Source organism: Zea mays, chromosome 1, assembly GCF_902167145.1.
Source record: "Zea mays cultivar B73 chromosome 1, Zm-B73-REFERENCE-NAM-5.0, whole genome shotgun sequence".
Classification (NCBI taxonomy): Eukaryota; Viridiplantae; Streptophyta; class Magnoliopsida; order Poales; family Poaceae; genus Zea; species Zea mays.
Window position 1 is genome coordinate 196667861 of NC_050096.1, and position 9911 is coordinate 196677771.

Here is a 9911-nt window from a genome sequence, read left to right on the forward strand (position 1 = left end):
CGCCTCCTTCTGTCTTCACCGTCGGATCCTTCTCGCCATGGTTCCTATGTCTTCCGGTACAGCGGAGCTGACAACGTGATCAACGGCTTGTGGGCGGTGGACGACGATGTCGGGGGCGGCGAGGTCATCGACGGCGAGGTCGGTGGCTCCGTCCGATCCGAGTGTCTGCGTTAGGGGAGAGAGGGTCAGAGAAAGCAAGTGCAAGGGGGTTTTCGTGAAATTGGAATGCCAACAAGGAGCAGGTGCGGAGGGGCTTTTATGTAATATTCGCGCTGACCGTTGATTATGAGATGGAAGGCCAGGATCAAATTTGTGCATTTGTGCACTGTCCTTGTGCACCTGATACGAAGACTTTGGAACACTCTAGAACCCTACTCGATTGGATTTAAACCCGGGTTTGGGTGGCGTCGCCTTTCATCATTTCCCCCCTCGTGCTCTCTCTCGAACCTTCTTCCAAAGCACCCGAACCCTAGTGATCTCGGAACCCTAGCCGCGCGCGGATCTCGGCTTTTCCCCTTCCTCCACGCCAGCCATGGACGAGGACTTCGAGATGCCTCCCGCCGGCGCCGATGAGATGATGGGCGACGACGAGATGGGCGACTTCGGCGGCGACGAGGGCCCGGTGATGAAGGTGGGCGAGGAGAAGGAGGTCGGCAAGGAGGGGCTCAAGAAGAAGCTGCTCAAGGAGGGCGAGGGCTGGGAGACTCCCGAGGTCGGCGACGAGGTTGAAGGTATCCTGCCCCCGGTTCCTCCCATGCTGCACTTGTATCTCTGTTAGTGTGATGCGGTCAGTGAGACTCGCCCAGTTCTGGCTGCGAGTTAGCTGATGGAATTCGGGTTCTCTTGGGTTTCGTGTCAATTTATTGTTCCTTGTCACCTTGATGACTCTTCCTTACTTACCCATGATAATATTTCAGTGCATTACACGGGCACGCTCCTTGATGGGACAAAATTCGACTCAAGCCGTGATCGTGGAGAACCCTTCAAGTTCAAGCTTGGACAAGGTAAATTTCTTCCTCCCCCTGAGGTTATTTCTTCTGTCTCGTTTGAATTTTAAATATGGATTTGGAAGTAGCATTAACCTTGTAATGGTAAAACAGTTCAAAGTTATCAATCTTTCGTTAGTTAGATAAGTAGTTTTGATCACATCGTCTTGTTCCATTGATATCATGGATACTGCCAGTGGACACTTACTGTATCTATGAAATTGATGTAAAGTTGTGAGTGCTTGGTAGTGTCTTCACTTGCCTATAACGAAGTATTTCGTGGCTGTGTTTCTGTTTCTGTTTGTCGCAGAATAATGCCTACTCCGTGTAGATATAGATATGACCCCAAGCGATGCTTACATCGGTATAAGGGGCTATGATGTTTGAAAAACATGCTGATGATTGAGTAAATTCTAGCTTGGAGATCATCCTGTTTCTCTCTTGCCTCTTTGTTGACATTGCCAAGTTGAAAAATAATGCTCATTAACTATTTTGTCAATGCCCAGGTCAAGTGATAAAGGGTTGGGATCAAGGAATCAAGACCATGAAGAAAGGAGAAAATGCTATTTTTACCATTCCTCCAGAGCTGGCTTATGGAGCATCTGGTTCACCTCCAACTATCCCACCCAATGCAACCCTGCAGTTTGATGTTGAGCTGCTTTCATGGACCAGTGTCAAAGACATTTGCAAAGATGGCGGCATATTCAAGAAGATCCTTAAAGAGGGAGAGAAATGGGAGAACCCAAAGGATCCTGATGAAGTACTTGGTAATTTTTTTGCTTATTGCGACACTTTTCATAGAGCTGATTTATTTGGTTCCTATAACTTATACTCTCCTTGCTCTTGTAGTGAAATATGAGGCCCGTCTGGAAGATGGTACTGTTGTATCCAAGTCTGAGGGGGTTGAGTTTACTGTGAAAGATGGTAACCCTCTTATGTTCTGTCTTCACATGGTCTTCTGAAGATTTTTGTGCCTATCGGTTGTTTTCTAACTACTGTATTGCCAGGCTACTTTTGTCCTGCCCTGGCCAAAGCTGTCAAAACCATGAAAAAGGCAGAGAAGGTGCTCCTTACAGTAAAGCCACAATGTGAGATTCCATTTCAAAGTTTGATTATTCTTCTGTAGTTACATGTCTATTTTCTCTGAATTATGACACTTATTTGAACTTCCTCACTTCAAATGCAGATGGATTTGGTGAGAAGGGTAGACCAGCAGCTGGAGAGGAAGGTGCTGTGCCGCCAAATGCTTCGCTGCTCATTGACCTTGAGTTGATTTCATGGAAGACTGTCACAGAAATTGGGGATGATAAGAAAATCCTTAAGAAGGTTCTCAAGGAGGGAGAAGGTTATGAGCGTCCCAACGAGGGTGCTGTTGTTGAAGGTATGCTCAAGTGGTCAAAGTACTTAATTGTAATGATGCTAGTAGCTGTTGGTTCTTGACTCCTTTCAGTTGATTAGGTTTATCTTGCACTCACTAAATTATGTTTACTGTTGGCAGTCAAAATTATCGGAAAGCTTCAGGATGGCGCGGTGTTTACAAAGAAGGGGCATGACGAAGAGCCATTTAAATTCAAGACCGATGAAGGTAAGAACATCCTTTTGTCTTTATATGGGGCTCTTGGCCTATCAGTAAAAATAATAATTCAGGAAATCGACTTGATCCTGATATTTAGAATAACATGTTTCGTTTGTATTATAATCTGTTTCCAGAGGAAGTTATTGCCGGTCTTGATCGTGCTGTGTTGAACATGAAGAAGGGCGAGGTTGCTCTTGTCACAATTCCTCCTGAATATGCATTTGGTTCAACTGAGTCAAAGCAGGATCTTGCTGTTGTTCCACCTAACAGCACAGTAATATATGAAGTTGAGCTTATTTCATTTGTGAAGGTGCGGACATGACTGATATTCGTGTCTGTTCTAAATCATTGACCTGTGTGCAACTGCACATGACTGATATTCGTGTCTGTTCTAAATCATTGACCTGTGTGCAATTGCAAAATTGATCAATATAATCTTGTCACACAGGACAAGGAGTCGTGGGACTTGAACAATGAAGAGAAGATTGAGGCTGCTGGTAAGAAGAAAGAGGAAGGGAATGCATTGTTCAAATCGGGCAAATATGCTAGAGCTTCCAAGCGATATGAGAAGGTGGTCTTCCTTTCTGTTCTGTAGTAAACCATACCGGGAAAATGCAATTTTTGATTCCTGCAGGGTTGTTCCTATTTGGGCTGAATTTTGTTTTAATTGCAGGCTGCCAAGTACATTGAGTACGACACTTCGTTCAGTGAAGATGAGAAGAAGCAATCCAAGCAACTGAAGATCAGCTGCAACCTAAACAATGCTGCCTGCAAACTGAAGTTGAAGGATTACAAGGAAGCTGCGAAGCTTTGCACCAAGGTACAATCTATTCCTGCAATGCGGGCGTGAATTATGTTGCAGTAAAGCAGGCTGACCTTGTGATTCCTTTTCAGGTTCTGGAACTAGACAGCCAAAATGTCAAGGCTCTCTACAGGAGGGTGCAAGCTTACATTCAACTTGCTGACCTAGAGCTAGCAGAGGCCGATATCAAAAAGGCACTGGAAATCGATCCTGACAACAGGTACAGTCTAGGAAATGGATTCTGCAAGGCGGGCAGTACTCTTATTACGTATCACGCTGATAATTTTGGAAACAATCCCAGGGATGTCAAGTTGGAATATAAGATCCTGAAGGAGAAGATCAAGGAGTACAACAAGAAGGACGCCAAATTCTACAGCAACATGTTCGCCAAGATGACAAAGTAACTGTCACTGCCCTAAGTCAGCGGCGAGCTCCACTTAACCCGATTGATTTGTTGCTGATGACAGTGTCGCTAATAACAGGTAGCTTTTGGGGTGGAGGATGTTGTGGTGAAGCGAAGGGATTAAAAACACCGATTTCTGCTGCCGAAGGACTTCGCCCGTTGCTTAACTTCTCGCTTTTCGCATACTTTGTAGTCAATTAGTGTGCACGGATGCTTGGATATGTGAAACTGAGGAACATGTACTTCGAGGATTATTATTGGTTCTGAATTTTTATGTTTTCTGGTTCTTGTTAGGACCATTGAATGTTCTCTCTATATAATTTTCGGACACATGTTCTTAATAAACCACGGGAGCAAAAGTTTATGCTAAGAACGTCTGCTCATCGTAACTAACAACAGCTGCCTCACCGTCACGCACTGCCGTGTCAGGATGTGTCAACCTGAAGATCACAGAAACTGCACAACGTTTGCAGATCAATGAATGGGCACTTTGGATTAGAGGTGGTAATGAGCTCTAAATTCTATATAAAATTAATTAAGGTTTTAATTTGTTATGAAGAAACATTTAGATTATGATCTATTATCATTCGTATGTAGGTTCAGGCACATCATTATATCTACGTCACGGGATTTTCTTTCGGGTTTCATTTTAATTAAAATAGCTAGGTTTAAAAGTTAACTCGTCAGTCCTATCATAACCTTCCTACTTTACCAGAGTTTGGGGCATACCCTCCTCCCCTCCATCAAGGCAGATATTTATAACATACAAAAACGGCAGAGCCGGGTTCACAATCCAAGTAGAGTAGCAAAGCTGCCAAGGTCCAATCCTGGAACGAAGGTCCTACTCAATCTACTACCATCAGCGTACAAGTACAAACACAACAATGGATGCCCCAAGCTGATGCTGGCAAACGGATTACTGTACCGACGAGCAGCAAATAAACGGTACCCATTGCTGTTTCCTCCCCTTGGGTTTCTTCTCGACGGGCAACCTGGCCGGGGAGTTCCAGTCCTGCTGCCCTGAGCCATCTTTGTCTTTGGTTGGCGAGCCTGGCTTCACCGGCGGCGACACGTTGTCCTTGGATACCCGGCGCCTGAACGACAGCACCCGGTCCTTGGCGCTAGTCGCCTTCTTCTCCTTCTCTTTCGCTTCCACGTTCTTGTCCGCGAGGAGGACCTTCAGCGAGACATGGTTCTTGTCTGAGTCGGTGACCATTTCCTTGTCGGCTATCTCTTCGTTCTCGTTGGTAGCCTTGCCCTTCAGGTCATCTGTGCTTTCTATGGCGCTGATCTCCCTTGAGGTTGTATCTTCCACCGTCACCCTTTCTTCTTCCATGACATTTGTGTTCTCATTCTGCTTGCTGCTTTCTGCATCCTCTGTGCCCTGTGCTGTGGTGTTTTCGACGGATCTAGGATCCGCTGTAGTTTCTTCACCCTGCTTCTTGCCTTCAACTGTGGTGTTTTCGACGGATCTAGGATCCGCTGTAGTTTCTTCACCCTGCTTCTTGCCTTCAACGCCACCTACGCTCGCAGTGTTTTCATTCTGCTTGCTGCTATCCGCGTCTTCTGTGCCTTGTGGTGTGGTGTTCTCAACAGGTTTAGGATCTGTCGCGTCCTCTGTGCCTTGTGTTGTGGTGTTCTCAACAGGTCTAGGATCTGTTGTAGTTTCTTCACTCGGCTTCTTGTCTTCAGCGTTGCCTATGTTGCCCATGGTACCAATGCTGGAAGTAGGGTCAACAGCAAGCTCCCTGATCTTCTTCTCTTCATCAGCACCATCGCTGGTTTGCGCCACATTGGTCTCGTGCGACATAGGGTCTGCACGCGTGCTTTCGTCCTTATTACCCTCTTCAGGACTGTCAGTAGATGTAGGCAAACTGAACTTGTCTAAGGTGGGACCTGACATGGTCTCCTCACACATCTTCTCTTTGACATTATCAGGACCATGTACCATAATATCATCACGAGAATCTAGATCCTCGTTCACTTCTTCGTCATGCATCTTTTCCTCCTTAACGCTGCTGTCTGCCATGTTAAGAGAGATAGTGCCTAAAGTAATTTCTTCATTAGGGAATTTGTCTTCAACAACATCTGTGATGGTTCCCGTGTTACTCTCACCACCAGCAGCAATTTCTTCAGTAGCTTCTAAGTTGCGTGCCCTGTCTATTTCATAGTTTGTTTTCATATCAGTCTCATCCTGCTGCTCGACAATATCTCTGTTACTTGTAAAAATGATCTCTTCAGAAGCCAGTTTCGCAATGAAATCTTCAATATGTTCCTTTTCTTCAGTACTACCCATGCTTTGTACAGCACTTATCTTGTGTGAAGTGGTGTCTGCAACAATTTCTTTGTTCTGCTCATTTTCCTCGTGATTATCGGTACTGGGAAAGTTGTTGGCTTCATGTGGAGTGGGATCTACAATGACCTCTTTGGTCTGCTGCTTTTCTTCAAAGTTATCCTTGACAACCATCTCTTTTACCTCGTATGAAGCAAGATCTGCACTGCTTTTTCCATCCTGACTCTTTTCGTCATCATCGTTTATGCTACCGACAATGTTGACTTCATGTGCTGTAGCGGAAGGACTCGAATCCAGTATATCAACTTGAGATGGTACAATAGTACCACTTGTCACATTTTCCTGCATGCCGTCATCTATTGTTATGTCAGACGAACAAACATCCTCTGTAAGGTCAGCAGTGACATCAACTGATACAACTTTGGCACCAACAGCAGGTTCAAATGTACTTGGTATTGCTCCGATGCTTTCATCTGCAGAATGTGCATCAAATTTCAGTTTGTAAACAGTTAATATCAAACCCATACAGTTACTAAAGGGTATTGTTCAAAAATGTTTCCAGGCCACTTATGACTCTGTCGACTTAGACTGACTTGTCGTCAACTACATATCGTACTTCATACATATGAAATATTGCAGTGTTTATCAAATTGCACTTGAAGTAGGGAGTTATAATTGCACGTTACGTACAAGGTCAAATGATACTTATGACACGAGCAAAGAAATGTCAACTAATCATGCATTACCACTGAGCCCCTTTCACAATTGGCCAGACACTAACACTTTATCAAAATGCAAGTGCAACAGGGATATTTACTTGATAGCTCAACTAACCAAAATCAAAGTACACTGCTCAATTAAACATTTGCGGCTCCTAACCAAACTTCTTTCAAAAGATCAACGAGGCATTAGTTCAACATTATACAATAAAAATCAAAATTAAATGCAGTACACAAGAACATCCAGAAACTCTAACCTGTTGTATGATAATGTTGTCCTTCAAAATTGTCTGCCCCTTTGGAGATTGCCGGATGATCTGCCGTTCCAGAGGTAGGGTCAAGTTGCAGCTGAGCTATGATATCGACTGGTATTTCTGAGTGGCAAGCACCTTTACCAGATTGAAGCAAGTCATCACCTGTACCGACAGATTTCTCAGCAGAAGACCCAACAGACTCAATGTCAGGGACTTTCTCAAATGAGCCAGTTAACGCATGCTTGCTCTGCTGATTTGGTTCAGTTTCTTCGATCAGGATTTCTTGGCCGTCACTTGCAGTAGGATCCTTGCTACCTGAATCTTCCTCCACTACAGTGCTACTGTGCCCCCCACCAGTCTCCGTTTGTAGTATATCTTGACAGGAGAGATTAAGCTCATCACCTTGCACAGAATTCCTTTCACTAGATTTGCTTCCATCTATGGCGTCGAACACAGCATCTTCCCCAGTCACGGCAACCTCATCCTGCTGTCTGGCTACATCATCCGTCAGTTCAGAAGTTCCACCTCCAGCTGCGTCTGATTCCGGACGCACAATACTCGGGTTCTGTATTTCAGATTCAGAGATTTCAGAACTGAATTTAGCACGGTCTTCAGGCTCTGCTGGAACAACAGACGTAGGAACGTCCTGGATCTGTTCAGAACCAACTGCTGGATCAGATGGATCCCCATCCTCAGTAGATGATCCTTTTTCAGAGTACTGTGTAGCCACTGTAGTCAGAGTACCATCATCAGTCCTGCTGGACTCAGATGTGATTTCAGAAAGAACGCTACTGCCACTGATGAGGCAATCTTCAGCAGATGTGTCTCCAACGACTCGATGCCCAGCACCATTACCTGAAGGATCTACAGAAGACAATCATAAGTAACCATGCATCCAGGCATTTGTCGCAAAACCCAGTAGCAGTGACCAAAACATGCATTGAAGAGAGTGTGCATATGCAGCGCGGCGAACGTATTTAAATGGCTCCGGACCTTATGCCAGTGAAGCCATGTAGCAGCGCAGCATGCCAGCATGGGGACAAGTTGGCGAGACGGTGTACTGGTATCAAATGGCAAGGCCAGCCTCTCTAAATTTATTGAACAGGGTTATCATACCAAGACTTTGATGTGCATGTGGGCAGTTTGGAAGCTTACATGGACAGCGAGGCATCCCTGAACCATTATTAATTACTACAAGGATTTGTATTGCACTACGCCCCATACATGACAAACAAAGCACCCGCATTATGCTAAGCAAGAGGATAAGGACATGCTTATCTTATTCCAGACGCTACATCGGTACGATTCAACTGAACCAGAAAGTTCTTGTCTACGAAAGAGAGGAAATTGGGAGGGAGTGAGAAGGAAACGCAGTGACTTTCCACCAATCAAATCTTACCGACGACATTTCCCGGCTTCAGAAACGAACAAAAGGAAACGAAGAACAGCAGGATTAAGAGATTCAGAGAAGGGGGAGGAGATTCATAACGAACATGCACCTGCGCTGTCCCCTCCCTCCGCCGCGTCCCCGTGCTCGTGCGCAGATCCAGGCGAACCGCCGCCGCATTCCGCCGCGCCGGCTCCGACCTCACCTGGGACGCCACGCCAGCCACGAGAGCACGCGTCAGGACAAGAGCCCAGCTTGGACATACACAGCCACACACCAGTCCAGTACACCACCACGGAGGCACGGAACCCACGGTACCTAGAAGCAGCTCGCTGGCCTCGTGCTCCCCGGAGCCCTCCGCCGCCGCCGCGGCGGACGCCGGCTTGCCGCAGTGCTTCCGGTGCGCGCGCCGCTGCTTGGCGCTCGGGTGCCCGTTCGGGTACTGGTACCCGCACGCGTGGCACAGGACGCCCTCCCCTCCGGCTCCCGCTCCTGCGCGAGAAACCACCGCGCCGTCACATGTCACGTCACAACCAGGCACGGGGGGCGGCAGAGAGAGAAAAAAAAAAGAAACGCATCTTCATAGTGCCGGCGGCGGGGGACTTACCGGGCGCGCTTCCGCCTCCGCTCTTGTGGGCGCTCTCCATGGCGACGGGGACCCCGCGGCGCGGTGCTCGGCGGCAACGGCGAGGGAGAGGGAGGCGAGTGGGGTTGGTTGGTTGGTTGCCCGCCCGCCCGCTCGCTTTGCGCAGTGGGAGTGTGTGTGGAGATTGGAGAAGACGAAGGCGACGGAGGCGCCCTCACGCTCACGCCGAGGATAATGACAACCGCGCTTATCATAATAGCCGCGTGGGCCCAACGGTATCCCTGGCCCACACGCCATAGAGACGTTGCTGTGGACGCGTCCAACCCGGGGTGCTCGGGTCGCGTCCGTGGGCAAGGCAAGAGACAAAGGTCTCGCCGTCTCTCTCTCTCTCTCTCTCTCTGCGGTTCGCGGCCGCGATCGCATCTGGGCCGTCAACGGAGGCATCGCCGGGCCGGGGGCCGGCTGCGACAGCCTCAGCCACCGTACCGGTCTGGCCCGTAGTGGAACGAACGGAGCGGGGCCCACGTGTCCGGCAAGGCGAGGATCCTTTTGGGCCAGCTCACCCTTTTCACTTTTTTTCTCCTTTTACCGTTTCATTACAGATGCTGCAACGGCAATGCAACAGCGGTGTACTGCCGTCTCGCCGTGTTTCTGCAGCGGCAAGCTGCCAAAGTGCCAACGAAACAAGCAAGCCATGAGAGGAGAGAGAGCCCCCACACCACCCCAAAAGATGAGCATGCTCACCGGAACGTAGCGGCATGTGCCAATTGGGGGACAAAGTCGGGTAGGCATGTGGCGAGGGCTAAGGACTACGGAGTCACGGAGCTGTGTATGGTCCCACCTTGTTCCGTGCGTGAACGGTAAATGGTAACGCAACTCTGAATATTCCAAATTTCCAATTTTAC

General features: G+C 47.7%; 2 protein-coding genes across 7 annotated transcripts; one reads left to right on the plus strand and one right to left on the minus strand.

Moving 5' to 3' along the window:
- The first annotated feature begins 304 nt into the window (after nt 1-304).
- Nucleotides 305-4137, plus strand: LOC100283417 (uncharacterized). Of its 2 annotated transcripts, none has more exons than NM_001412528.1 (13): nt 305-731; nt 918-1004; nt 1493-1753; nt 1836-1910; nt 1994-2092; nt 2173-2367; nt 2485-2571; nt 2697-2872; nt 3011-3133; nt 3236-3382; nt 3457-3584; nt 3666-3764; nt 3847-4137. In NM_001412528.1, exons 1-13 carry the CDS (start codon nt 533-535, stop codon nt 3848-3850), a joined length of 1680 nt encoding a protein of 559 aa, NP_001399457.1. In that variant the 5' UTR covers nt 305-532; the 3' UTR covers nt 3851-4137. The 2 variants fall into 2 exon arrangements, with proteins under 2 accessions (NP_001399457.1, NP_001149790.1); NM_001156318.2 differs by having other exon boundaries at nt 1994-2074.
- Nucleotides 4138-4506: 369 nt separating this feature from the next.
- On the minus strand, nt 4507-9675 carry LOC103642659 (protein FYV8). Of its 5 annotated transcripts, none has more exons than XM_008665896.3 (5): nt 9028-9675; nt 8739-8912; nt 8533-8625; nt 7037-7888; nt 4507-6533 (listed from the first exon to the last, which is right to left on the minus strand). In XM_008665896.3, exons 1-5 carry the CDS (start codon nt 9065-9067, stop codon nt 4684-4686), a joined length of 3009 nt encoding a protein of 1002 aa, XP_008664118.1. In that variant the 5' UTR covers nt 9068-9675; the 3' UTR covers nt 4507-4683. The 5 variants fall into 5 exon arrangements, with proteins under 5 accessions (XP_008664118.1, XP_008664110.1, XP_008664115.1 ...); XM_008665888.3 differs by having other exon boundaries at nt 7037-7897; XM_008665893.3 differs by having other exon boundaries at nt 8527-8625.
- Nucleotides 9676-9911: the final 236 nt, after the last annotated feature.